The 26,911-nt window shown below is 46.7% G+C and overlaps 10 protein-coding genes and 4 non-coding genes across 14 annotated transcripts; 8 read left to right on the forward strand and 6 right to left on the reverse strand.

Moving 5' to 3' along the window:
* Positions 1–201: 201 nt before the first annotated feature.
* On the reverse strand, positions 202–1,833 carry MCYG_01104 (histidyl-tRNA synthetase; the record flags this gene model as incomplete). Its single annotated transcript, XM_002850954.1, has 2 exons — positions 202–492; positions 553–1,833. The coding sequence occupies 2 exons, from the start codon at positions 1,831–1,833 to the stop codon at positions 202–204; spliced, it is 1,572 nt and encodes a 523-aa protein (XP_002851000.1).
* A 367-nt stretch (positions 1,834–2,200) lies between these two features.
* MCYG_10515 lies at positions 2,201–2,271 on the reverse strand. The gene has a single exon. It is a non-coding gene; the product is annotated as a tRNA-Glu (tRNA).
* Positions 2,272–2,772: 501 nt separating this feature from the next.
* On the forward strand, positions 2,773–2,843 carry MCYG_10516. The gene has a single exon. It is a non-coding gene; the product is annotated as a tRNA-Glu (tRNA).
* Positions 2,844–2,991: 148 nt separating this feature from the next.
* On the forward strand, positions 2,992–3,062 carry MCYG_10517. The gene has a single exon. It is a non-coding gene; the product is annotated as a tRNA-Glu (tRNA).
* A 424-nt stretch (positions 3,063–3,486) lies between these two features.
* Positions 3,487–3,557, reverse strand: MCYG_10518. The gene has a single exon. It is a non-coding gene; the product is annotated as a tRNA-Glu (tRNA).
* A 144-nt stretch (positions 3,558–3,701) lies between these two features.
* MCYG_01105 (deoxyuridine 5'-triphosphate nucleotidohydrolase) lies at positions 3,702–4,241 on the forward strand (the record flags this gene model as incomplete). The annotated part of the gene is made up of 1 exon (XM_002850955.1): positions 3,702–4,241. The coding sequence occupies one exon, from the start codon at positions 3,702–3,704 to the stop codon at positions 4,239–4,241; it is 540 nt and encodes a 179-aa protein (XP_002851001.1).
* A 2,930-nt stretch (positions 4,242–7,171) lies between these two features.
* On the forward strand, positions 7,172–9,692 carry MCYG_01106 (ubiquitin C-terminal hydrolase CreB; the record flags this gene model as incomplete). Its single annotated transcript, XM_002850956.1, has 2 exons — positions 7,172–7,249; positions 7,380–9,692. The coding sequence occupies 2 exons, from the start codon at positions 7,172–7,174 to the stop codon at positions 9,690–9,692; spliced, it is 2,391 nt and encodes a 796-aa protein (XP_002851002.1).
* A 918-nt stretch (positions 9,693–10,610) lies between these two features.
* MCYG_01107 (conserved hypothetical protein) lies at positions 10,611–11,361 on the reverse strand (the record flags this gene model as incomplete). Its single annotated transcript, XM_002850957.1, has 3 exons — positions 10,611–10,681; positions 10,936–11,046; positions 11,328–11,361. The coding sequence occupies 3 exons, from the start codon at positions 11,359–11,361 to the stop codon at positions 10,611–10,613; spliced, it is 216 nt and encodes a 71-aa protein (XP_002851003.1).
* Positions 11,362–14,326: 2,965 nt separating this feature from the next.
* On the forward strand, positions 14,327–15,618 carry MCYG_01108 (conserved hypothetical protein; the record flags this gene model as incomplete). Its single annotated transcript, XM_002850958.1, has 3 exons — positions 14,327–14,564; positions 14,645–14,799; positions 14,857–15,618. The coding sequence occupies 3 exons, from the start codon at positions 14,327–14,329 to the stop codon at positions 15,616–15,618; spliced, it is 1,155 nt and encodes a 384-aa protein (XP_002851004.1).
* A 1,143-nt stretch (positions 15,619–16,761) lies between these two features.
* MCYG_01109 (protein kinase domain-containing protein) lies at positions 16,762–18,238 on the reverse strand (the record flags this gene model as incomplete). Its single annotated transcript, XM_002850959.1, has 3 exons — positions 16,762–17,271; positions 17,364–17,524; positions 17,611–18,238. The coding sequence occupies 3 exons, from the start codon at positions 18,236–18,238 to the stop codon at positions 16,762–16,764; spliced, it is 1,299 nt and encodes a 432-aa protein (XP_002851005.1).
* An 834-nt stretch (positions 18,239–19,072) lies between these two features.
* Positions 19,073–20,904, forward strand: MCYG_01110 (Alg12p; the record flags this gene model as incomplete). The annotated part of the gene is made up of 3 exons (XM_002850960.1): positions 19,073–19,370; positions 19,429–19,602; positions 19,658–20,904. 3 exons carry the CDS (start codon positions 19,073–19,075, stop codon positions 20,902–20,904), a joined length of 1,719 nt encoding a protein of 572 aa, XP_002851006.1.
* Positions 20,905–21,099: 195 nt separating this feature from the next.
* MCYG_01111 (conserved hypothetical protein) lies at positions 21,100–22,651 on the reverse strand (the record flags this gene model as incomplete). Its single annotated transcript, XM_002850961.1, has 3 exons — positions 21,100–22,428; positions 22,492–22,548; positions 22,613–22,651. The coding sequence occupies 3 exons, from the start codon at positions 22,649–22,651 to the stop codon at positions 21,100–21,102; spliced, it is 1,425 nt and encodes a 474-aa protein (XP_002851007.1).
* A 958-nt stretch (positions 22,652–23,609) lies between these two features.
* MCYG_01112 (conserved hypothetical protein) lies at positions 23,610–24,517 on the forward strand (the record flags this gene model as incomplete). Its single annotated transcript, XM_002850962.1, has 4 exons — positions 23,610–23,663; positions 23,796–23,837; positions 23,898–24,332; positions 24,398–24,517. The coding sequence occupies 4 exons, from the start codon at positions 23,610–23,612 to the stop codon at positions 24,515–24,517; spliced, it is 651 nt and encodes a 216-aa protein (XP_002851008.1).
* A 537-nt stretch (positions 24,518–25,054) lies between these two features.
* On the forward strand, positions 25,055–26,683 carry MCYG_01113 (methionine aminopeptidase 2; the record flags this gene model as incomplete). Its single annotated transcript, XM_002850963.1, has 5 exons — positions 25,055–25,097; positions 25,159–25,317; positions 25,371–25,990; positions 26,049–26,561; positions 26,627–26,683. The coding sequence occupies 5 exons, from the start codon at positions 25,055–25,057 to the stop codon at positions 26,681–26,683; spliced, it is 1,392 nt and encodes a 463-aa protein (XP_002851009.1).
* Positions 26,684–26,911: the final 228 nt, after the last annotated feature.

A 26,911-nucleotide genomic window follows, 5' to 3' on the forward strand; every position in this document is an offset into this window, starting at 1 on the left:
AGTTTCTCTATATCTTTTATTCGACAATAATTAGAGAAAACAAGTATAATCCTCTCATTTATAGCCGTTAGAGTAGTAGGGTATCCCGATAAGTAATATGAACGATATCTCCTTGCACCCTTGAAAGATCCAGATAATGCGTTGCCCCTTTGAAAAGAAATGAGATACAGTTAGACAGACCCCTTTCGGTTTTGCCCTCTCTTACAAAAGATCCTTCACTTTCTGCGCTATATCCGCTGCTTCGTCTACCGGCGCATTCTCCTCTTTCGTTTTCCTCTCCAGCCCCTTTTTAATTTCTGCAACGAGAGAAGTAATATCGACTAGTATACCTTCCTTCTCAGGGTGGCCATCTGGAAGGCCCATCTCCTTAACGCGTACTTGTCCAGCAGCTAGCTCATCTTCGCCTAGGATGACGGCGAAAGGAACATTATTGCTTTCAGCGGCCTTGAACTGAGCGGGGAGTTTGGGCTTCACTTTATATGAAAACTCGGCCTGTAGACGTTAGAGGATTTGCCGTGATGGCGGACTAAAAGGAAAGGTGGGTAGATTTACCTTGATTCCGGCCTCCCACAGCGACCTGCAGATTTGCATTCGCTCCTTTAATAGGCCTGTAAATCCTTTGCCACCGAATGCCATGACAAAAACGTCCACTTCGCTGCTTCGTAGAGTGTTTTTCTTGTTCTCACGTTCCAAACGAGCCTTGGTGATGGAAAATATTCGGTCCACTCCAAACGATATCCCAACGCAGGGTATCTGGGCCTTTGGAGAAAACATACCTACTAGGTCATCATAACGGCCACCTGCAGCAACACTTCCAACGCCAACAGAAGGGTCGTTAGACCTGTCCTCATCAGCATCTATCTTTTTGTCCTTTTTCGCTGAGCGTTGTAGGGCTTGTGCCTCGGGGGCAGAAGTAGCAGTGGCGGGCGCTGAGCCTTCTGTGACGACTTCGTAGATAACGCCGGTGTAATAATCTAGACCACGAGCAAGGCTCATATCAAAAGAGATCTTGTCCAGAATGCCAAAGGCATCTAGATAGTCCAGTAGCAGAGACATGTCGTCCAAGCCTGCTTTGGCAGAAGCATTCGCGGTGAGCTTCTCATCCGCCAGCAGATATTCAAGGAGATCCCGTCCCCCTTTTCGAACGACGTAGGTTTGGATATTGTCTGCTACCGCGCCATCAAGGCCCTTCTCATCAACCATCTCCTTCCTGACGTCCTCCCACGGCAATTTATCCAGCTTGTCAACTGCACTAGAGATAGTCCGTATCTTCTCTTGTGGTACACCGCATACCTCAAATAACCCATCCAATATCTTCCTGTGATTAATCTTAATGGTGTAATTCCCCTTCCAGCCCAGGTCCTCAAATACTTCTGTGACGATCTTCATGACCTCTGAATCTGGGACCATAGGGTCAAATTGCGCACCAGCGATATCGAAGTCACACTGATAGAACTCTCTCATCCTCCCCTTTGTCATTGCTGGCTGATCCCGCCTATACACCTTGGCCAGGTGGTATCGCTTTATACTACGCACATCTGTGTTCATCGCCAGCCATCGCGCAAATGGGACTGTCAGATCGTATCGTAGCGAACATATCTCTCCACCTTGGTCCTGCAAGTCGTATATCAACTTAGAGTCCTCTCCGTATTTTCCCGCTAGGATCTCACGAAGCTCAAACACAGGTGTATCGAGCGCCATGCCGCCGTGACGCTTGAAGACATTGGTAATAGTACTGAATATCTGGTCGCGGAGGAGAGCGTCGGAGCCAGCCCAGTCCTTGGTCCCCTTGGGCGTTTTAAGCGTAAACGATGTTTTATTCTTAGGCGCCATCGTATCTAGCGGGTCAGAAGAGGTTTGGTCGTTGTGATATCGGTGGAGGGAGGAAGATGAGCTGCGTTGTGCGAGGAGGGAGGGGCTGCTGCTGGAGTTTAGGGTTGGGATGGAGGGCCGAATTGGCAGTTGGGCTCGAACGGACAGTCGAAAGCAGCGAAAAACTCGCGTAACTCGCTTGGACGGCATTCAAAGGGATCACTAAACAGAAATAAAGGTGTAGAAAAAAAGAATTGAGGGTTTTATTCCCTGTTTTATGTGCTCTATATGCCCTGACTCATGTTTTTTGGACGCTCAAAGCTCTCCAAATGCGGGTAATAAATTCTCCGTTAATCCCGGGGCAGAGAAAAAAAAAGAAGATCTTGAGCTCCCTAGCGGGGAATCGAACCCCGGGCACGACTGTGAGAGAGTCGGATGTTACCTCTACACCACTAAGGATGGCTTGATGGAGGTGGTCGGCCTGTGCTGCTTTATGAGTTATACAGCCGTAACAGTTGCAGATATAATTTTGTCATGTTGATGCATCACTTAACTATGTTACGAGCAAAAGAAAAAGTGCTTTCTCTACGGTTGAACAGGCACACATCCCCAATCCTCTGGATATATAAGGAGAAGAAGCATCTTGAAAGTTAATACAGTTATGATTCCGTAGTTCTCCGAAGTTACGATTATACGTTGGTAAGAACCAAAGATGTAACTATATTTCGTGACAGCTCCTCGAGCAGCTTGCAAATGTATGTAATATTCCCATCTTGAAGTCCGTCGAAAGCACCAATTATGAAACTATCTTGGAGGCTAAAGCCGTCATATTATTTCTTCTCATGTACCATCAGCCCTTTGGGAGGCCAGGGTGTAATCACGTGGAGTATAATAGGTGCAAATGTCATGAACTTGAATTGGCATATATTATTTGCCATGAGCCCCTTACATAATAACAAGTCCTTAGTGGTGTAGAGGTAACATAGCTCTCTTTCACAGAGCCGCCCGGGGTTCGATTCCCCGCTAGGGAGATTTCTTTTTTTTGGCCGTTTGGTCGTGCCTTGAATTTTTTGCCATGTGGAGTGGAGTCGCTTTTCTTGGCATGGAAATTTTTATCACTCTTGCTTTTCACCACCTTCTCCATCAACCTTTTGGTCAAACCTTTTTGGCAACAAGTCATCCTTAGTGGTGTAGAGGTAACATCCGACTCTCTCACAGTCGTGCCCGGGGTTCGATTCCCCGCTAGGGAGCTCATCATTCCTTTTTTGTTTTTGCCCCCCCTCACCTGCATTACGCTATAGTTCATTTTTTTTATACAACGAAGGTTGCTGCATGCAAAGCCATTTTACCTCGATTGATACGTTATCTGCATCATTACCTGTGCAGACTATGGGATCATGTTCTGCTATAAACTATCAAACACAAACTCTATAGCTCAGGGAAGCCAAACCTACTTTCACGTGTATAGTCAATGTCGACCTTTTACTTTGCAGTATCAAAGCAGTGGATGATATATGATATATTTATATGCCATGAAATATTATAGTTGTAGCCTATATAAATTTATATTTGTCCCTGGTAAATAAAAGTCGTGTAGTGACGTTGAATAAAAAGGGTTGAAAAATTACATAATCTAAGCCCACAAAACACGTGGAAGCGAAAAAAAAAAGAAATCTCCCTAGCGGGGAATCGAACCCCGGGCGGCTCTGTGAAAGAGAGCTATGTTACCTCTACACCACTAAGGATGGTTGATGTCTGATCATCCGGCTAGTTTCATAAAACCCCTGTCCTTCGTCCGATTCACTAAAAAGTTGAAATCACCCCAATGTGCCCCTCTACGTACCGCCCATATATCATCAGTTCCTCTCGACACAGCATCAGCATTAAACATGATCCTTCCCGGCCACTCCCTTGTCGCTCGCAATATCATCACTGGCCTTGTATCGCCATCACTACAAATCCAGCCATGTGGCGTTGATCTGACGTTATCGAAAGTCCTTACTTGGACCTCGGCTGGGACTATTGATTTTGACAACAGCCAACGCCGGAAAGCTGCTACCAATGAGGTTGCTTTCGTCCCTATCCAGCAAAGTGCAGGGGAAACTTCCGAGGTCGAACATGAAGTTGTTGATCTTCCCCAAGGCTCCTATCTTGTCGAGTTCAATGAGACTGTCTCAGTGCCTCTGGATGTGATGGGCCAGCTCTATGTCCGGAGTTCTCTGTTCAGATCAGGGGCTCTTCTGAACGCAGGAGTGATGGATGCTGGATACAATGGCGCGGTGGGAGCGCTGCTGCAAGTGATGAATCCTGCGGGTCTTCGACTATATAAAAATGCAAGACTCGCGCAATTTGTGTTCCACCAGATGAGTGAGCCGGTGGACGGGTATGACGGGGTGTACCAGGGGAGTGCAACGCTGAGCGAGGGATAGAGCGAGTACTACCCGGTACAGATTCATTTCTTTTCTATCTGACGGTCACACCTTCGGCAACGAACTATTAAACGGGGGACAAGAACATAATCTTGCACCCGTCTGGTGTAGGTATGTTGTATAGGCGTTATTCTTTTAACTTGATCATCCAAAGCTACATCACTTGGACGGTTTAATAGCTCGGGCCTCAAACTTAACACTTGTGCAACCTTTTAGCATATATAGTTACGGGTCCCTTGCTGTGGTCTAACGCATTGTTTGTTTTTTTATTTTATTTTTCAAGAGAGACGAAGCCCACTGGCTCTGTTTATGCTATGCCTCGGTGGGAGGAAGGGTCTTGGAAGTCGGGATAGAAAGCAACCCTTGGCTTTCAGGGGGACAAGACATCATCCTGATGGCCTGGACTGAAGGCTATCCAAGAGAGAGTGAGTGTTGTGATAAGTGCACCCAGAGTCTGTTTATAGGGCGGTGACATCAAGTTATCGTTGGCAGCAGAGCGTCTTGCAAGTATCTTTGTTCTAAACTTCTAGGAACCACGCTCGTAGATCTAGACCTGTCACATCAACTGTTGAACATATAATACTTTGATATATCTTGGTCGAAGTTGGACACTTTGACATTCTAGAGCAGGCAAAGAAACATCCTCGCCGTCTTTGGCTAGCTGAGAGAGATATGAATGCATGGAATACAGCTTTCGGATGCAACTGCTACTATCCGCCATCCACCATCTCTGCATCCTGCCGCGTCTCCCATATATCGACACCTCCAAGCGAGACATATGTTATATGTACTCGCCGTCGTATGGAGGATGACAAGCATGATCCCTGACCCGTCTCCACGTGGATTTGTATCGCTCTTTTATCTCTATTCCAGAAGAACTCTGTCTCTCTTTCTCCACCGACGATCGAAGATTTAGTTACGATCTTTACCACAGTCTGGTATATGTATAGTGTGTGTGTATATGCACTCACCACCATGGTTATCTCACCAATCGCCTGGGTGGTGCGGTTGGGCCAGGGGAAGGGAGTTGGGAAGCCGGGGCAAAGCCAGCGACGCTGCGTGGGATCTATGCAGCCTGCTTGCTAATTCGGCAAGGGGGGGATGCTAAGATACTTGCGGATAATTGGTGTATGTATGCAAGCCTTGTCCGCATCTACTCTCTCTCTGACTGGCACGCTAGGAGACCTGCTTAAGAGGGCCAAGAGAGGGAAAAGCCTTCCCCGGCTGGAGCTTGTACGCCATATACTTCCGGCCAGCTGATATTCTTGGGCGAAGGGTGTAACGAGACCCCCCGGGACCTCTCACGGGAGACAGCCGCTGGGAGGAGGGTGTCTGTGAAGCGGCTGTGGGTTGCCATGCCGCCTGTCAGGAGGGGGGCGACCGGGGGGGAAGGGAAGGGGAAGGGGGAAGAAAGAACCCTGCTCACTCGCCATGCTGGGATATGACTATATGGACGCTGTTATTAATCTGCGAACGGTGTCACGATCGAACCGGCATCGCCCACCGGAGAGAGATGTCAGCTTCCCTTCCCATGACCAGGATCAACTCCCTCACCCGAGAGAAGAAGGGCGAAGGGCGTTGTGTGGCCTCCAAGAAGAACAAAGCGGCTATGCGATCCTCCATATTACGTAGTTTGCGTACGAAGTCGGCCATGGCCAGCTATATTTATCTTATATCGCCTACATTTAACACCCGCTTGTGTGGCATTCGGACAATATCCCAAAAGTACGAAAACACGCAGAACTAGCGGAAGTTAAGCTGGGGGAGAAAGTTAAGCGGTTTCTCCATGCTTATGGGAAAAAGTAAGGAGAGGGAAAAGGCCGTAAATAAGAAGAAAAAAGAAAAAAAAAAGGGTGCGATGGGGAGATACCTGCGACTGCACCAAAACTCCGCCCAGCCTGAAGTACCCTGCCATGACTGTAAGGGCCCATAGTTGTCACCAGGAAAAGCGACCTTCCGCTGCGACTCTCCCTCCAGTATTCCATCATAGTCTTTTTCTTCCTCCCTCCCTTTTCTCCCATCTTCCTCCCACTGTCCTCTCCTTCGCTTCTCTTCCTGCTTCTGTCTCTTGCTCCCTCTCTTCACGGACTCCCTCGACTTCTCCTCCGCCCTTGATATGGTTATCCGCTCCTCTTGGCAAGCAGCCTTTCCTCCCACCCAAGGCGGCTCCGTGTTTCTCGGCTCTGGTTCCTCTCCTGCGTGAAACAGACACAGCCTTCGATCTCGTCTACCGCTGGTCCCGTTCCCCTTCTCTCTCTCTCGTCCTCGACCCCCCTAAGGGACGTCCCTCCTCGCGCCTCTCTCCCTCTGTTCTCCTGACCTTTCTCTTCACTCTCTCGCTGCCCTGGTCGGCTCCTTACCCCGACTGTACCCACGGCAAGATCCGCTTCTTTGTCGCTGGCGACCCTCCGAATACGAATCATTCCACGTCCTGCTCTCTCCGTTCTTGCTCGACAACTTCCCATCCTTATCCAGATGGTCCAGCGCGCATCGTTATCTCAATATTAATATCTGTCCCCTTCTTCCTCCGGAGCCGACTGTTGATCCCGGCGCGTTATATATATATATCAGCAAGTGCTGGCCGCTCTGCGGCGGCCTTGGGTTGGCTGTGTGGGAGCCGGTTCTCAGCTTTTGAGCTGCTCATCATGAGCTCCTTCTTTGGGAAGTTACGAGGCAATGGTGTATGTTGCAGTTGTTCAGTAGTCCGGTAGCGTACCGGCGTCCTTTGTTTTTTTTTTTTTGTTGCTGACTTACATGGTGTTATTCAAGGCCAACAACAACTCAGCCAACGGCACCACAACCACGAAAAAGGACGTTCCGCCTTTGCCCTTGACTCCGCTCCAGAAACTACTCTCAGACGCTGGGCCTTTGAAGAGTGATGGCAGTGATAAATTTTTTGGAATGGAGAATGTGAGTTCGTTTGGTTCATAATGGATACGATATCGTCAGGCTTCCGTTGTATAGTTGTACTGACATTCGACTTTCTAGGCCCCATTCGCCAATACATGGTTAGTCATGGCGTTATCAGGTGCCATTAACTGTGTTTGCTAACACGTATATCCTAGTTACTGCAATTCTATCCTCCAATGTCTATATTACTCTGCACCATTTCGAGAATCAGTGATAAATTACCCCCAGCGCTCTCCTCCCGAGTCACTGCAGCATGCACTCTCGACCAACTTCAAGTATCCTGACCCGGACGTATCACTCGAAGAAGCACTTCTGCAGACCAAGCTTAAACAACAACAGCAAGCGAACATCAATGGAAACAGGCCGCCCATCGCCCCGCAGAGCCAGATCCCTAAACCAGAAGACAAGGACTCGCCCGAATATAAGAAGAAAATAGCTATGCACACGCTCCCGGTCTTGGAGACGACAGATAATTCTCAGAATTATGGCATGCAGGAATCACTCTTCACCTCGTTAAAGGACATTTTCGAATCTATAGCTGCGAGCCAGGAGCGTATGGGCGTGGTCAGACCGCAACACTTCTTGGATGTCCTGCGGCGGGAAAACGAGATGTTCAGGACGGCTATGCACCAGGATGCCCACGAATTTCTTAACCTGTTACTAAACGAGGTGGTATCCAATGTTGAAGCTGAAGCAAGGCGGACGTCAATGCTGGAAGCAGATGGCGATTCAGAATCAAGTACACCAACGTCCACCTCTGTTGCAACTACACTCGCCACGTCCGTCGGCGCAAAAACTCCTTACAACACTCGCTGGGTGCACGAGCTATTCGAAGGCAAATTAACCTCCGAAACAGAATGTCTTACCTGTGAAAAGAAATCACAACGTGATGAGGTGTTTCTTGACCTCTCAGTCGACCTGGAGCAACACTCGTCGGTGACTTCATGCCTACGGAAATTCTCGGAAGAAGAAATGCTTTGTGAACGCAACAAATTTCACTGTGATAACTGCGGAGGTTTACAGGAAGCTGAGAAAAGAATGAAGATAAAGCGCCTGCCCAGGATATTGGCTTTGCACCTGAAACGGTTCAAGTACACGGAAGATCTGCAGAGGTTACAGAAGCTGTTCCATCGTGTGGTATACCCTTACTACTTACGGCTTTTCAATACCACGGATGATGCTGAGGATCCGGACCGCTTGTACGAGCTCTACGCTGTTGTTGTGCATATCGGCGGCGGTCCGTACCACGGCCATTATGTGGCAATCATAAAAACAGAGGACAGAGGATGGCTACTTTTCGATGATGAGATGGTCGAGCCTGTAGACAAGAGCTATGTGCGGAACTTCTTTGGTGACAGACCAGGCCAGGCGTGCGCATACGTCTTATTCTACCAAGAGACAAGCTTTGAGGCCATGCAAAGGGAACTGCAGAGCGAGCGAATGGCTGCAAGGGCAGCGGACGCAGACCTCGCGCCTACAGCCTCTGTGGATTTAAAAACCGCCGCGTCACCATCAGACATCAGCCGTGTTCGCAGCGCAGTACCCCAGCTTTCCGGCACGGAAAACTCCCCCCCCAACTCCTTCAATCCTATCAAGCAAATCCCCAGCGCGCCACAACTGTCTACAATAGGTGATCCACCGCCCAGTGCCCTTCCTGCTACAACAGCAATCGCTCAGTCACCCATCACTCCCATATCAACTCCTATATCGACTTCTAACAAACTCCCTCTCTCCTTGCCTCGTATCCCCCTAATGTCTCGAACTCCTGACCGTGCCGCTGAAATACAATCCAAAAAGGAGCGAGCACGAGAAGAAAAGGATCGTAAGGCCCAGGAGCGGGAAAAAGAAAAGCAGAAACGCAAGGAATTGGAGAAAGCCGAGGCTCGTCAAAGAGAGCTAGCGAAAAAGGAGGAGCAGCTGCTCAAGTCCGCTCTAGACGCGAGTAAACTTACAGCCAAGGAGGAGAAAAGGAAACTGTCGTCTGAGAGAAAAAGGATATCATCAGAGGCAGCAGCTGAAAGAACGAGAAATGATGGTATGAATGGGAAGGATAAGGAAAACGGACATAGCAACGGAAACGGCAATGGAACTGCCAATGGGATTGCCGGGGGTTTTACAAATGGTATCAATGGCATAGCTGGCGGACTGGGGAAGCTGAAGATAGGTGGCCGAACCCTCAGCTACAGCCGGAAGCACAAGGACAACAAGGACAAGGAAAAAGACAAAGTCCCTGATCTCCCAGCACCTAACGCGCTGAACGGCAGCGCAGCGGCCTTTGATTTTACATCATCAACTAATGACCCTCAACAGGTTCTTGCTATAGGTCATCACACTGATACATCCTCTAGCCCGGTTACTGATGCGGAACAGCAACAACGGCTTGCCTCTAGGGTGCCCGAACAGCTTAATCAATACGAAACCTCCCCACAGACACTTACATCACTGCCTCAGCCCCCTCCACAGCCTCTTTCACCCCAGAAACAACCTACCACACGACGGAGCAGATTCAGCTTACGCAAGAAATCATTTAGCGTGCTCTAATTCCGACACAGGAAACCAAGTGAGGAGGGAAGAAAGTATTTCTCAGTAATCTACCAGCCACCTCCATCTCAAATCATTCTAAAGCATTGTACCACATATCCGAATTGCCATATACATGCAAGCATACACGCATACATACATCGGTTGGTTTCTCATCGGCGTCTTTCAGTCCTTTTTAACGGGGAGTCGCTGGGACGTCAGTCGCTTCACGTTTTACCATTTATTCCCTGCATATATTATGTATATTCATAGGCATCCGCCCAACTACCTCATCTTACTCATATCCATATCTTGCCTTTTGGATTGTATATAGAGCCTAGCCCTACCTTGGCCTCCCTCACTATCGAACACGCACTCTCAAACACAGCCTGTGCCTTTCACACGATCTTTGTCCGAACTGGACATCAAATACCCATTCACTACCTCTTCAAACTATGCAGGTTAACTTCTTACGTGATATGTCTTATGTTCAATTATAGTCCATCGCGATTCCACGCCGAAGAAGCCACTGGTCTATTACAATGCTTCTTACTTTACTCGGATGGAGAAAAAGCATCAAGGATCCAGGCGAAAGACAAAAGCGTTGATCTTGATATTGACATATGATGATACTTTCTTTCAATACCATAATCTTGTCTTCTACATAGCCTAGCTGTATTAAATAAAATGTTAAATGTTAATGCGCGTTGGGCTTTTTTTCTTTGGGCGTGAAGACATTATTTTAAGGTACTACGTAAATAAGAGTAAATTCCAATATCCTTTCTCCTACTTATATTTTGATAAGTAGATGGCTTATGAGGCGGGAATGAGCTCAAATGACACCGCTCCGTATGAATTTATATTCAATATGCAGAAGCTAGTTCCCGCGTTCCTTTGAATCTATCGCTGCTGACCCTCTATCTGTCGTCGAAGTAGAATTTACACATCCTCAGAGTGGCCGGAGGAGCAATATATGGTTGCCACGAGGCTGGATCCACGTTTAACGACGCCTAGGCGGGAGTGCATAATTCTTAGAGGGCGAGAAGAGTAGGTATACAATGACTGATTTCAAGTTGTTCATTCGCATGTCGTTGCTCCCATTAACTCCGTAAAATCATCCCAATACCAACTCGTAAAATATCACCAGCATGTTTATAGCAATTAACGGGACTAAAAACGCCGTAGAGAGCAAAAAGAGTCAGAATAAAGGTTCGTCGGACAGCTGAAAACCTCGGGGGGGTATAGCCGGGAGGGGAGGGCTTACTTCTCATAACTGTTCGAACACTGGCGATTAGATCTGCGGATTTCGCTTTGATGCTGGTGTTATCTTGCGTTGCTCCGAAGCCTGCATCGTACTGTGTACGGCTCCATCCGACTTTATGGCCCAAGGTATTAGTATTGGTGCGGTAGAAGGGTGGGTGCGATGGAAGCTTGCGGAGAAGGAAAGATTTACTTCGTGCCAGGAAGCGGTCTTCAGATAGAATTGCGATAGCATTTATTATAAGCACGACCACTATAGAGGCGTACGTAGTTAGTATTTGATCTCTTATAGAGGAGATATGCTGGTGTATTGCGCGGGTTGGTATAGGTGGGAGCTGCTTGTTACGTATGTATGCCTGGTAGGCTCAAGGAGCTGGCAAGGAAGTGTATACGTACCTTGAAACAATTTTCCGAGGCCGAAAAAGAACATCTTGAACGTATTTTTCTTGAGATAATACTTCACATTGAGAAGGCTTGTTATCTAGGAGTGGTTGAAGTTGTGGTGCAAGGTATTGTTAGGGGCCTTTGGAGCTGGTGGAAAGCCACGAACGTCAAAACCAGCAAAAAACATCAAGTAGAAAGAAAATGCTAACGTCAACTTCAACCTCCAACCTCAATTTTCGTTCATCTCCCTTTCTTGTTGGTAAGTCCCAGGTGGTCTAACAAGCATCGTCTCTCCGGTTGCTGACTGATATCTAGACGTGTATATCATGGCTATTCGTGTTTACAGTGCGGCATTCGCCCTATATCTACCCCCTCGTCCTTCTGTCTGGTACATACGAACATAGGAAGTGGAAAACAGAGCTTCCCGTCCGCTCAGCTGTACTTAAGCCACTTGCCGGTCGGTTAGTAGTTGGGTGGGTGACCACCAGCGAATCCCGACTTTCGTATGTCTTTTTTTGCTACTGGCAAGGAGTTGCTTGCCGCTTTCTTCACCCGAGCTCCAGGTGCATCCCTATTAATTCATATATCTCTACCAACCAATAATTACGGCTGGAGTTAGTTGGTCCTTTACCTCGTTTAGAGGATGTGGCGTTCTTCCTCCTAGCATCTCTTCTCCCTTATCTTATTTTATCTCCCACGTAATATTAATTACCTTCTTTTTGCGTCTCTCTCTGCGCTATTGGGGAGCACGGTTGACTATATAACCGAGCTTATTGGCAGCCAGTTTAAGGTTGTGGATAATCCTAGGGCTGTCAGCAGCTGTCGTTGTGACGTGAGCTTTGATATTAGGGAGTAACTATAGATTCATGTTAGGATGTGTGTATCTAGCTAAATTTTTATCTCTATTATCTTATAAGTAATCGGTATTTATATCCTTAATCTTTATAAGGTAAATGGGAATATAGCTCGTTAATCACTTGCCATGCAGCTGTCCTCTACGCCGACCTGGATGGCTCTGCAGTCGGCTCTAAGTATCAGTGAGTGAAAACTGTTCTTTGCGTGTGGTGACATCGGTCGGGTATCTGAATCGGTGAGATTGTCAGCCTTGGTAGCAGCGAGAACACCCAGATCAGCAAAGTTGGCAAAGACTTGCCCCTCGGGAAAATCAAAGCACCGGCCATTGGCCCATTGTTTCAGTGCTCTCTAGACCATATCTAGGTCCTCGGTATTTTCAACAGCAAACAGACCAACAGCGCATGTTTCCCTGATTGAGATATTACAGGTTTGTATAGCCTGGGCCCCCTGCTTAAAAACGACACCTATAATAGAAAAATTAGCGACAGGGAGTATACGATTGGCGCTTGAATAGAAACAAGGAAGAATAAAGCAAATTGGAGAATGGGTATTACTTCCAACCAAATAAGTGGGAGTCCGAAGTTTACCGCACTGGTTCAGAGAGAGGTAAATGGGAATTCCTTACTATCAAAGAATAGGGCATCAAGTTAGCTTCGGGGAGTTGATGTATCGGAGCCGTGGTACTTGCCCAAATTTATTAATATTATCGGCAGCTATAGCAATCTAGACATCCGCACCAATATATTGACCACGGTACCTAATTTGGCGAAAAGAATCTTTTCACCGCAAGAAGCACAATTGGTAAGGTGGGATGACAAGATGCTGACAGCGGCAGCAGTATCTAAAGAGTACATCTATAGTAACTCCTTGCGCACCACAAATAGCCGATAAGGCGATAGATGTGATAGTATTGGGCACTAGGCCTTGGGTTCGGCTGTTGCATTGTTCGTGTTATTGTTTGTGCAGGCGCGGATATCAGATATCAGGTCTCAATTCTTTGAACGCCGAGGTCGAAGAGTAGTGGCAATTTATAACCTGTAAACGTAGAGTAGCTGTATAGTAGAGTCCAATTAGCAGGATTAGAGCCCACAACGCTACGGAGCTGAGGACATCCATCGACGAGCCTCGAGATCCGCGGATCGTTGATCTCGATAGGCCCTACCGGGGTAATAGGAACGGTTCCTAGACCAAGTTCATGTTCCGTTGAGTTGAAGCCTATAGCCTTGAAGACTGTTGGATAAGACTCAATTCTAGGTTTGGTGTGATTCTGGCATGTGGCCTTGACGGTAAAAAATGAAAAGGAATAAGAATCTCCTCAGGATGGAAGTATCACAAGTTGAAGATGAGTGATAGAAGTTTGGTTGACCTCACAGCTGCCCTTGAGGTAAATTCAGGCACAGTTCTATTTTAACTTGATTTTGATGCCAGCTGTGACGCCCCTTTTTCTACACAAGCCGAAGTACACCGGCATTATCCTCTTTAGTCCCTAGGAAATAGATGCTCGCCAGCGTCATAAGCGAAGACGCATGCAAGTCAATATTTTCCATGCATCTATCCCCAGCAGCCAACTGAATGTGTTCGAAACATCATCTTGGCCCAACGACGCCGGACCGTTAGCGCGCGAGTTTAGTTGTCCCTTGGAGGGTGACATTCCCTGACAGCAGCCTCGCTGCATCTTGGCTTATCCTTGCCATGTCGTTTATACCAAGCAATGGGGCGTTGTGGTGGCTGTTCACTCGAAGCGGGTCTCTGCTGGATCCTTGCTATTCACCTCGTAGCTGTCAGTGTGATCAATACCATTCTTTTTCACTTCCATGGTCGATCTGTACGTAGTGGTGATGCCTCCCTGAGAGGTCTACGAACTGAAGGAGTTATTTGGTAGTTAGTTAGGGTTCCAACTCAGCTTCACACGTGACTCTCTAAATTATTTACTATGTAAGTGTCAAACTTCAACATCTGCCTACTATTAGTGTGGGCTCACTCCTTTTAGTGTAGTGGCAGATTCTGATAGTAAGTTACCTCGATAAGTGATCATCGCACAACCCCGCAACCAGTTTTATACCAACTTGGCCCCCCTGTGCAGGGCGACAGAGTCTTTACTCCGTACCAGCTAGCAACAGGGGAATCTCAAAGGATGGTGTCCGTTGTTGCCAACCATGGACTCTCAGACTCCCCATATCCTAGAGACTGAGCTCCTCAATGCTGAGCGGGTTGAGCTGTTAAACGAGCTCGACAAACTGTTCCAGGAAGAGCCCATCTCTCGTGAAGTGTGGGCTTTTTTCTGGGTGTCTGACATCGATAAGCTGAAAGAAATTGTTTCCAAATTAAGAACTGAGCCTGACCTGGCAGGTCACTACGAGAAGAGTGTCGAAGAAACAACGATAGTGAAGCACTGTGAGTTCTAAGCCCTCCTCAAAGAATCTATTCTTAATAAGCGACAGCCAGGTAGATACTGACAGCTATTGCCGCGTAAGGGGCCCAAAAGAGCCGACAAGCTTCCGCATTGTCGACGCCCACCAGTTCGCAGACCCCCCTGCCTGCTGGATCACCAGCGAATAGGCCAGGCGGACTTAAACGCAAGCTAGAAGATGAAACGATTAAAGGAAGATCAAAAACTGAGGCTGACAAGGTTTGTCTATTTCACCATAAAATTTGGTTACTGTCATATTTACAAGAAGCCCTACAGTGCCGCAAACGTGACGGAGAGGAATGTGTCATTACCAAGGCTGGCACCCCCGTCGAAATAGCTCACATTTTTCCATTCTCGATGAGACATTTGCAATCCCCCGAAGAACTTGTCAGGCGCTATAATTTCTGGAAAACTCTAAGGCTCTTTTGGCCCGAGGAAAAAGTGAATGCATGGTTTCAAGCCATTGGAGCAACTACCGAAACCACCCGTAATTTACTTTCCTTTGCGCCACATACTCATAGCTACCACGGAAGAGCTTACTTTGGCCTGAAGCCCGTCGAGATGAATGAAGACCAGACACAACTCACTCTCCAATTTTACTGGCTGCCGTGGGCAAGTAAGCCGCAGAGGGTGAGATTAACTACGCGGCCTGACGTACCCTCGATTAGAGACGGTAGAGAAGTTGGAAGTGAAAGGTCCGGCAAGGTCAAGTTATTCGATGTCTACTCAAACAAGCCTATTTTCAGTGGTGATGTTATTGTGATGAAGACCGCAGACCCTGAAGAATGGCCGTTACCAGATCTTGCGTTACTTGAGATGCAGTGGGTGCTCAATGTTGTTGCGGCCATATCTGCTGGATCCGAACCCGTTGATCTTGACTATTCGGATTACGATTCTCCTGACATGTCCATGGCCTACACTTTTGAAGACCTATCGGAATCTTCACTTTCGCCACCCCGTTGCTTGAAATCTCCGAAGCTTGAGAGTGAGCATCTTGATAGCACTGTCCAGCAGCCCCTAATTACCCCTTATTCCTGATCTTATTTTCTTCCCTCAAAGTTCTACCTGTATCTGAACGTTATTACGGTGTTGACAAGGCAATAGTTTAGTTTTATGACTGTATAATAATATTATGTATTTTTAGAACATGCTTCTCTGGTTACTGGAACCTCCAACTGGCAAACTGGTGAACTTTATCTTTATTCAAAGCATGGCTGCCCCATAGAGAGTATAGTTATGGTGATTCCAACGTCACGGCTTGTTGAATACAGCCTGACTTAATGTGTGTGCTATTCAGAATAAATAATGACGTCGTCTCATCGCTCTAGAGCGATGGTGCTTTTAGTTTGTAAAGACGCTACAGTTGCTTGAGCAAATTATTCCCGGACAGGTCGTAATAAAATATCCATGATAAAGCTTAGAAAGGGGATTGTTTTGTTTCCTGCGGCTCTTTTTGTAGTGGCGAGTAACAATTCGGATGGCGGGCTCTGTATACTCAACGGCTTTATTTCATATAAGGAATATCTATATGCCATATGTCCCTGTGAAGGCGACTTAAGGAAGAGCTGCTGGTAGTTGGACTGGTTGGCGATAAAAGCCGTATTGAAGATGGATGGGGCATTAATAAATGGGCTTAGCTTTCATTACCAGTTTGCTATGTCTTATTTTAGATGAAGGCTGTTGGCATACTATGCTCTGTTCGGATGGAAATCTAAAGCTGGTGCTACGCACTTCAGTATTTCCAATCTCAACACCTCCCTTTTCACCCGGCCCACACACCTGCCTTACGGATCGTGTAGTTTGGCTTGTTGTAAACCGCTAGAAACAATGGTACGAGGCGGGATGGGGTAGTACCCAGTGCGTTGATAACCATGATCCCTTCTTTCAGAGTCCTGTGGTTCTCTTGGGGATAAAGGCACATCTTCGAATCTAGCAAGGAAATAGCACTAACATTTGTATTTCCCGGGGTAGAACACATTATGCAGAGAACATAACAAGCTCTTTAACAGGTTGAACTAAATAACATAGTACCTATCCCTCCACAGAACGTGGGATAACCAGTTATTCAAGATCTCACAAAGGGGAACTGGGCAAGTTCGAGCAAGAAGGTGAAATTATACGGTGAAAAGGCACTTCCGGGTATACTAACGTTGCGATTGGACAGTCAAGGCACAGGTTTTATCACACTTCCAAAGATTTTTCAAACTCAGGCAAACCCCAATTTACCATCCAATCGGAGCCTAGAACTGTTTCTATTGTGGCTCGCTCCTCAGGCCTAAAAGCCAGCATTGAGCGAAGCATAACTAAAAGCGCTGCCGTTTCCTCCCTATCGAACTCACCCACACTGTCCTTCCTTCGGGGTTCTTGTATATGCTTCTCGAAACGATCCTCAAGGGCCGGGAAGACATATCGATCCTTCTTTGGTTTCCCTCTTTCATCAAAATATTTATACCGGGCCTCCCACTTATTCCACCACTTATGTGGCAATTCTCCAAGGATATCTATCTGCTGCTGGGATATGTCATCATGTGTAGCAAGTGTGCCGTCAAAAAGTGCACGAGAGCCCAAGATAGACCAGATGGCGCATGCTAGGGTCCAGATATCAATAGGGAATGAGATACGTTTCTCTGGTTCGAAATATGCTTCGGGTGGTAAAAAGGGAGTGGGTGCTCGGCATTGGCTTCCCAATCGCTGTTGGTTAGACGAGAGGCCTCACCATAATCACTAAGAATAAGATGGGCTTCAGAGAGTGAAATCTCATTTGCTGGCTTTCCTAACCATACCGGTATGGTAGCAAGAGGAGGGACTCCAGGGGGGAGGGGCTCTCTATCGTGACGTATAATTGGCTCCGTGACAGGTTTGTCGAATTTTTCATAGAGCTGATCAATAGAAAGTTGATCTAAGTTAGAAGGTAGGCGAAGTAGAGCATTCCCAAGGTGAATATCTAGAATTAGAATGTTAGTTTCTTTGAGTTTATAATCTTTCTGACATGGATAGCTAGGAGTTGGGCTCCACGTCCTGTTGACTTACCTCCGTGAGCATACCCTTGTGTATGGGTATATGCAATAGCCAAAACTAACTGGGCCACTAGGGAGCGTGCTGTCTCAATTTGAAAGAGACGAAATAGGGTTGCATCGGCTATACTGCTTTGTGCTGGTGATGATACATAGCATCTGTGATATCCGTTTGGTCCTTGGAGTTCAAACTGATCTAGTATCGTAGGAATCATGGCCCGGCCTGGATGATTGGTTTGGGGTGGATCCGAAATATCGTACAGCAAGTCAGCCTCATGAGGAGATGAATCTCCGGTGCATACTTTTACAGCCACATAAGTTGTTTGCTGGATATCCTGTGAAAGCCAGATTGTAGAGAATGTCCCATGGCCGAGCTTGTGAACAACTTGGTATCGATCTTTAAGAATATCTCCGATTAATATTGGGTGATAACCTCCGAGCTGATATCTTTCTAATCTCTCTATATCTTCAATATATTCGTATTGGACTCGAGAGACTTTTTCAATCGTGGACATCGCAGGTCCAGGAAATGCAAAAACCCGGTGAGAGATATGTCTAAGTAAGGAAGATTTCGGGATATTTCCAAGGGAAAGGTGTTGTTGACGAGAGGTGAGAAAATTAAAGATTGTAAGAGGTCGTCTCATGATGAGAGCTCACATCTAACCCATGTACTCTGCTATTGTGCTTGGTATAACTATTCTCATATACTGGAACCACATGTGTCCCCCGGTTTGAAAAGGAACGATTTAGAATGAGGCGGCATCAGCGAAATTCATCACAGAAAACACAGATATTCGAGTCCCCCGGTTATATTGCTGCTTCGAAGACTGTGAGGCTCTATACCTCGTTATGCAGTATGTAGAAGAAGTTGATATGAGTGAATTAGAATAAGAGTAACTGCAGATAGTTGGAGAGGAACTGGAACTTCATCTGAGCTTTATGAAGAAGTTAAAATCGAAATCTTGAGGAGGCCCTTCCGGTGTTGTAGGTTGTTGATGTTAAGAATGGCTAGATACATAATACCGCTTTGCTAATAATCGAGCTATAGGGGGTACTCCCTGTCATGTGATGGTTAAAAGTGGCCGCATGCGATGGATTATGAAACCCTTTGAGGGGAAGAAATGATGATCAAGAATGAGGTACGAAACTTATCATTCGAAGCTGGACGTTTCGGTTTTGACTTGAATAAGCGTTCTAGAATGCTCTCATTGTATTTTTTAAAGGAAAAAAAATCTAGAGAAATGGCTCTCGTATTGTTGTCTTTTCAGTGGTTGAAGTCGACACTCACGTGATGATGTCTAGACCCCTGGCCCAATATATAAATAATTGTTAACTACATCCTTGCATGTATTCAGGAGTAGGGCCATATGCGTCGCTATTTTGAACTGGTTGGGCGTTTATATCTCAAGGCCGGCACAGGGAGCTCATATAAACCTCTGGTTAACTCGAATGTGCCTCATCTTTCTGTACCGGATGATATGCGGTATACAATGCTTGCGTATACGCTGATTATCAGCTGTTTGGTTGGCTCTACAGCACTCGCCTTCCTTTGGTTATCGCCTTTTACCAAAGTTGAGGAATCCTTTAACATACAGGCAGTTCATGATATACTAAAGTATGGGGTGCCTTCTGTGGCCGACCCTTTACCTGTCCTCAACCAATATGACCATGTCAGCTTCCCTGGTTCTGTCCCGAGAACCTTTGTTGGTGCTGTCCTCCTAGCAGGTATTTCACAGCCAATAATATGGCTTACCAAAGGGAACCCCCAAGCCATAGGTTAGTTCCTCACGGCTCTCCAATTATGTACGGTTTGTACTGACAATTATTCTTCCAGTGCGCGGTGTCTTGTGGTTCTTTAACTCCCTTGCTTTAGGAGGGTTTGCTCGAGCCATTCTTATGGTGTTTGGTTCTTCTACGGGAATATGGTACATTCTGTTGCAAAGTAGTCAATTCCATATCATGTACTACGCCTCGAGAACCCTTCCAAATATGTTTGCACTTCCTATCAGTATGTATATCCTTTATGCATTTGATCTATCATATCACTTACCAGTCATGAAAAGCAACATTTGCCTACACCCTGTTTGTGGCATGTTTGAAAACATCGCCTCAAGTGCGTATAAGCCGGCGTTATCGCTTGTGCCTTTACTTGCTCACCGTTGCAGGTGTCATCTTCCGGTCAGAGATTGCAGTCCTACTGGGTACAACAACAATTTACCTCTGGGCTCAAGGGCGTATAGGACTACACCGAGAAATTATCCCAGCAGGCATTGGTGGTCTTCTAATTGGCCTGACCACCACTGTGCTGGTTGACTCTTTCTTTTGGCAGGAGTTTCCACTGTGGCCTGAATTGGCAGGTTTTGTATACAATGTTCTTCAAGGGAAGGCTTCTAACTGGGGCACTGATCCATGGTATTATTACTTTACAAGTGCTTTACCTCGCCTTCTCTTTAACCCCTTGGTCTATCTCGTCTGTATCCCCTTCGCTTGCGTGGCTCACCCATTACGTCAAGCTGCCCGCTCTATAGTCATTCCTCTCGTCGCCTTCATTGCCATTATGAGTTTCCAGCCTCATAAAGAATGGCGTTTTATCATCTACTCGATACCCCCATTTACCGGAGTTGCTGCTCTTGGAGCGTCATATATTTGGTCTCGCCGAGCAAAATCTATTGTATACTGCTTCCTTTCTATTTTCCTTATCCTTTCGACTTTGGCTTCATACACAGTCTCATTCTTCGTCCTCCTGCCAATATCCATGTCTAACTACCCTGGCGGAGCAGCCATGAAACAAGTCCATAGCTACGCCCATGGCTCCCAAGCGGTGATCACCGTCCATATGGACACGTTAACATGTCAGACTGGAGCGACGCATTTCTTAGAAATGCCAATTCCCGAGTCCCCGATGATTCATATCCCTGGCTCCAATGATGGGAAATTCCCCGAACTGAAGAGCGGAGAGTCAAGTTGGATATACGATAAGACGGAGAATGAGCTAGAAAAGCGAAACCCGAAGTTCTGGGAGAAAATTGACTATGCCCTAGTTGAAGATGAGGCCATCCTTTCGGGAATGGGTAACTGGGAGCTTGTTGATAATGCCTATGGGTATGATGGAATCCGCATTATTCGGCCAGGCACTGGTGATTGTTATGCTTGCGGTGCCGAGGCTGTGATTCTACGGGCACTCTTTGGAGATACGGGTGTAGACTATTGGGAGTCAATAAAAGCCAGCGCAAGGAAATACATTACGCGTGGCTGGTGGGTGGAAGCTCGAGTAACTCCAAAAATTAGGATCATGAAGCATTTAAGATAAACGCTCCGAGATCCTAACTCTCTGCGTTGATGATGCAGGATATTACCCAATTCATTTCTGTATTATCTCTTAGAAATGTTGTTTCACCGACCCATTATGAGTCGAATGCTATTACTGAGGAATTTTAAAATATGCCAGATGGGAATGAAGTCCGGTATGAGGTTAAAATGAAATAATTATATGGTGGATTTATGGTTAATGATCCAGGGCATCTAGCCTTTTCTCCAAATCCTTGACCCATGGGCCCATAACTTCCATATTCCCCTTCATGGTCTCCTCACTCTCCTTTACCTTCTGTTCCATCGCCTTTAGGCCTTCTCTCCACTGATCTATCTCTTTCGTCATATCTACCTGACGTTGTTCCAAAGCATCAAGATCTTGGCTTGCTGTTGCAGCTCCCGCATGTATAGCGCGCAAAGAACGCAACCGCTCCAATACACTGGGGAGCAACGGGTGTAGGGACGTAATGGTTGGCAGCGTTGTGTATAGAGCTTGTATTTTTGCAGCTTGCTCATTTGCAGCAGCATCTGATTCTACAGCTGCAGAGGTGGTCAGTGTCGAGTCAATAAAAGGTTGGGGTTCATCGGACGTTGCGGCAGCAATTCGAGCAGAGAAAGCTGCACGAGCTGCTTCGGTTGCTCGGTGGCGGGCAGTGGTAAGTGCTTCTGCGTCGGCAGTAAGCTTGCGGATCTTGCTGCTTAATGCTTCGATATGTGGGGTTGTGGTTACGGATAAGGGGACAGGTTGAGAATTGGAATGTGTTGACTGGGTATTATTGGCGGTAAGGGTGCTGCTGAGTGTTGAAAGCTGGGAAGATAGATGGTTGAGAGATGGTAGAATTGGTTGGATATCCATATCCGACGGATCATCTGGTGATATGGGTACTGGGGTATTTTTCAATCCTAATGCTGCCTCTAGTAATGCAAGCCGTGCATCGAAAGATGCCGCCTGTGATAGAATTGAAGCATTATGGCCAGGCTGAGATGTGGAGGCTCCATCGACCATTATGGCACCCTGTTTTTGAACACGGTGGCCATCATGCATGTCTGAAGAGAGCTTATGTGACAGAGCAGCCTCTGCTGAGGGACCAGCCCCTTTGGAAGAAGTGTAGAGTGTATCCAATGTCTGGCTGAGCTTTAGAATCCCTTCGTCGCAACCATCGTCTACCTCGCCCTCTCCCGTGTCTTCGGTGGTATCTCTCTGGGATTTCCTGGTGGCAAGCTCTTCCTTCAATTCCTCTGTCTCACGTCGTAGCCGCGCAAGCTTCCTTTCGAGTGTTTCATTTTCTTCGTCACTAAGATCTCCCATTACTAGCTCTACTCTATTTTGGCGTCCTGGCCCCCTTATCGTCCGGTATGATTTTCTCTTGGATGCTATGCTATCTGAGAAGTCCACATCTCTAGCATCAACTCGGACCGGCTCGAAATGAGAACGAGCTTCATCAACTCGCAATCGCCGGCCATCAATTTCTGGATTGGAGGACGGCTCCGCGTCAAAGGGCGAAGATGAGCGTACTGTGGTAGTCTATTGTGTTTCATTGTTAGCATATTGATGCCCACAGTTCATATTAATCGTAAGCCTCATTACCGGCAACGTCGAGGCGTCCGTCAGTTCGGGGGTTTCATAGATATCGGGGGCCAGGTCCTACAAGTTGAAGGTTAGCCAAAACCGGTCATTTCTAAAGCGATACTCCAACATAAGCACATACCAGGTCAGGGAGACCAGCATATTTCTTATTAAACGCCATGTCTGCGGCTCTCAGTCCTTGTCTCCCTGATTGTCGACGTGGGAGTCTTCGTCTTCCCTACCTTCGTTTCTTCCCACCGCGATGTTTAGATGTACCACGTGACTGCACCTTAAATCGTCGTCGTTTCTTCTATTTTGACCAAACAACTCGCGACTTAACATGAACTTGCAACTTGCTTCACGCCCAAAGAGTGTATGATTTTGTGGAATTGGACTAATACGGTACAATCTCTAGAGGCTAATGATAACTTGTTCCCATCTTTCCTATAACTTTCTTCCTTCACTAACCTAGAAATAACAGCAGTAGCGTGTTCTCTGAGAAAGATAATCAGAGAAGGCCTTGAGAGAGATGACCAGCATAAACCGTTGGGGGATTTCATACGGAGTTATCAAAGAGCTTCCCCTGTTCGTATTTCCGCTCTATTCGCACACAGGCAGCTCAGGGAGTAAAGGGGATCTAAATTTATGCCCGGGGTTTTTCCGGCGGGCTTTCAAGCGTCAGATTGGCGGAACTTGCTCAGGGAATTACATGTGCTTGCCATAACGAAGTGCTGCCGGTTCAATTATATACTGTATAGGGAGTCGAACCAGCCTCAACGATTCGATTGATACGCTCTTGTTTCGTTCCTGGATCGCATACGGGCACGCTTGGCGGACGTTTTCCCCACGTTTGACTTCGTCACTTCCACATGATAATACTTGATGCGACGGGGTTTAGGGGAATTCCGAGGCTTACCGTGTGCCAGACGACTTTGAAAGGTATTTCATAAACTGTCGTAGACTTCCTCTTCTCTTCCTCTTCTCTTCCTCTTCTCTTCCTCTTCTCTTCCTCTTCTCTTCCTCTTCTCTTCCTCTTCTCTTCCTCTTCTTTACTTCCTCTATATCTTCCTCTCAAGCTTTTTTGTTCCCCATACCATTATCCTTGCCTCTATCGTTGTCTATTGCATCATATTTAGAAAATGGCCGCTCCAAAGGAAGCTACCGTCCATAACCTGACGGGCAAGTGGACTATGGTAAGTGGAATCATCGCCTCTGCTGCATTCAGGGCTCTTAGCTGCTTAAGGCAGTTTACCCGTTTACCCCAAGAAAAATCCATCTCGTTCTATCATTTCCGTTTTGATATGCGGGGTCTAACGCACAGCTAGGATAGTACCCTCTCCGACAGCACCGACGCAATTTTACAACTTGTAACTAACTCCACCCAAAATGCACTGTATATACACTGTGATTCTAACCTCCTCATACAGCAAGGAATTTCATGGTTCACCCGCAAAGCCATCGGCCTTGCCACGATCACTCTGCATATCAAAGAATACACGGAAGAAGGCATTATCCATATTGACATTGCCCAAACTCTGACTGGCGGAATTTCTGGAACAACTGAAAAGCGTGAGCTCGGCTGGAACATTAGAGAGCACACTGATCACATCTTCGGATCTGTCAAGGGGCAGACTCGCTTCGTTGCCGCCAAGAAGGATGGCCCCAAGACTGTCCCTGCTCTCGAGATCATGACCAAGGTCGGCAAGGAGGAAGAGGATGCTACTGTCGCCAAGTTCTTCAACGGAGATGTTCTGGCTGACGGATCTGGGTCTGATGGCTGGGTCGTTGACGAAAGCGAGGGCGACGAGCCATTCGTGCAGAGCTGGGTTGAGAGCGTCGATAACGGCTGGACTGCAGAGCAGGTATTACATGTCCCTTTCACATTACTCTCTGTTTAAAGTCTACTTCGTGACTAACTTTTTATAAGGTCTGGGGCTTTGAAATTATTAACGGCGCACGATATTATACCCGCCGCATTGCTGTTGCCAAGGGTGGTGTCTGCAACAGGGTCAGACTGGTCTACACTTACCTCGGCCAGGAAGAATAATCCGCAACCGGCTACATCAGGCAATTTACACCGCAAAGAGCTATCTCTTCCCAGTTAGAGAAACATACGCCACTTGCCCTCATAGAACACTTGGTTATTCAGTGAACTTTTAAACCCCATCTCTACCCATAAACTTTTGGATCTATAGCGATGGATTATATGTACAGGTGGATTATTTAGAGATATTTTTTTCCTTCTAATAATTTGGAGACGATGGTAGCTATACCAAGATGTGGCCCTTCTCTTCTAGCTGTGATATTATTAAACACAATACACGAAGCTCTAATCGCCTTGACAGAAATGATTATAAAGAGAAAATTGTATCCCAATGTCTATATTGGAGCTTATGAATCTCATTTAAATAATTTAAATAGTAGCGCGTTGGTGTAGGGATAGAATAAGAGCTCCCAAAAGGGTAAGCATGTGCCAAGACATGCCATGCGACCTTCATTTTCTCCATCCAGCGTTTTGACAGTCGAACAACCACGACCAGGGCTGATCCAAGAAGTGCTCTATGAATACAAATCTAAGTCAACCATGGGCTCCAAAACACCAGATGGCCACCGCCAAGGTCCAAATGGTATGGAAAAAGAACTGTTGGTCCCACGCTCAAAAGCTATGCTAATTAATATCTTGGGTAGAATCATCGACCGGCGGCACCATTGCTGTACTCAACCCCCCAAAGTCAGCATCAGCAAGCGGACTTGTCCAAGATGCATCCGGAGAAGACGACGAAGACGGGGACGACGACGAGGAAAAGGCTGGAACTGACCTGAATTCACGTGCTCAGCCTAACAATGGTAAACAAAATAGATATCTTTTTATACCTTTATGCCGCTAACCTTGACCTTAGATGGCAAGAAAAGAAAAAGAAAGAATAACAAGAAGAAGAAGAAAAAGAGGCCGCTGAGCGGACAGCAGACAACTCCACCGAGAGTTGCGCTCTCTAGCATCTTCTCAGGCCAGCGATACCCAGAAGGTGAGATTGTCAAATATGTCACCAACGATGACAATCTTCAGCGCACCACTGCCGAAGAGCTTCGTCATCTGTCCGTGGTAAACAATATGGACGATACGTTTTTGTCCGACTATCGTCAAGCTGCTGAAGTCCACCGTCAGGTTCGCCGGTATGTGCAGACGATCGCGAAGCCTGGCATCTCGATGAGCGAGCTTGCTCAGGAGATTGAGGATGGTGTTAGGGCACTTACTGGCCACCAAGGAATTGAGACCGGTGACGCTCTCAAAGCCGGCCTGGCGTTCCCGACTGGACTCTGCTTGAACAACGTAGCTGCTCACTGGACCCCTAATCCCGGAACTAAGGAGGTTATACTCGGGCATGATGATGTCTTGAAAATAGATTTCGGAGTCCATGTCCACGGAAGAATTGTAGATAGTGCGTTTACCGTGGCATTTAACCCTGTATACGATAATCTGCTTACAGCCGTCAGAGCAGCTACCAATACTGGACTCAAGGTATGTGTATACCCCTACAACCTGCTGTAATGTATGCAAAATACTAAATAATTTATAGGAAGCTGGAATTGATGCTCGAATCGATCATATTAGCGGAGAAATCCAAGAAGTGATGGAGAGCTATGAAGTTGAGATCAATGGAAACCTTATACCCGTCAAAGCCCTTCGCAGCCTCTCTGGCCATAACATCCTGCGCTACAAGATCCATGGTGAGAAACAAGTTCCCTTCGTCAAGTCCAAAACTACCCAACGCATGGAAGAAGGGGACGTTTTTGCCATTGAAACATTTGGAAGTACCGGGAAGGGCTATACCAGAGATGAAGCGGGCGTTTATGGCTACGGGCTCAACGAACATGTCAGCGCTACGGGTCTTCGTCATGCCTCTGCCAAGTCATTGCTGAAGACTATCCGTGAGAATTTCGGGACCTTAGTTTTCTCTAGACGTTACCTTGAACATATGGGAGTGAAGAATTACCATCTCGGCATGAGGTCGCTCATTTCAAATGATATTGTTGAATGTTATGCGCCTCTTGTTGATGTCCCTGGCTCCTATGTCGCACAGTTTGAGCATGTGAGTATAGTCTACGATGCGGGTTCAGTGTAATATGCTAGCTGATTAACTAATTCTCTAAATAGACTGTCCTGCTCAGGCCCAACTGCAAGGAGGTGATCTCCAGAGGAGACGACTACTAAAGGGGATGTTGAATATTTGAAGGTGAAGACTGGCAGATTTTTATTTGATTCTTTGAGTTCTTCTTGTTTCAACAGACATGGAGGACAGTTTGGTATATCACTTCAACATGCTTACAACATAATCGTGTCAACAAACGCTCATTTTAAATCGCAAGAATATCAAGACACAAATTACCACCTTATATATTTTCTGGTTATGTTGTAGCAAAGCTGTTTATTTCCGCCACG

Source organism: Microsporum canis, genomic scaffold (assembly GCF_000151145.1).
Source record: "Microsporum canis CBS 113480 supercont1.1 genomic scaffold, whole genome shotgun sequence".
Lineage (NCBI taxonomy): Eukaryota > Fungi > Ascomycota > Eurotiomycetes > Onygenales > Arthrodermataceae > Microsporum > Microsporum canis.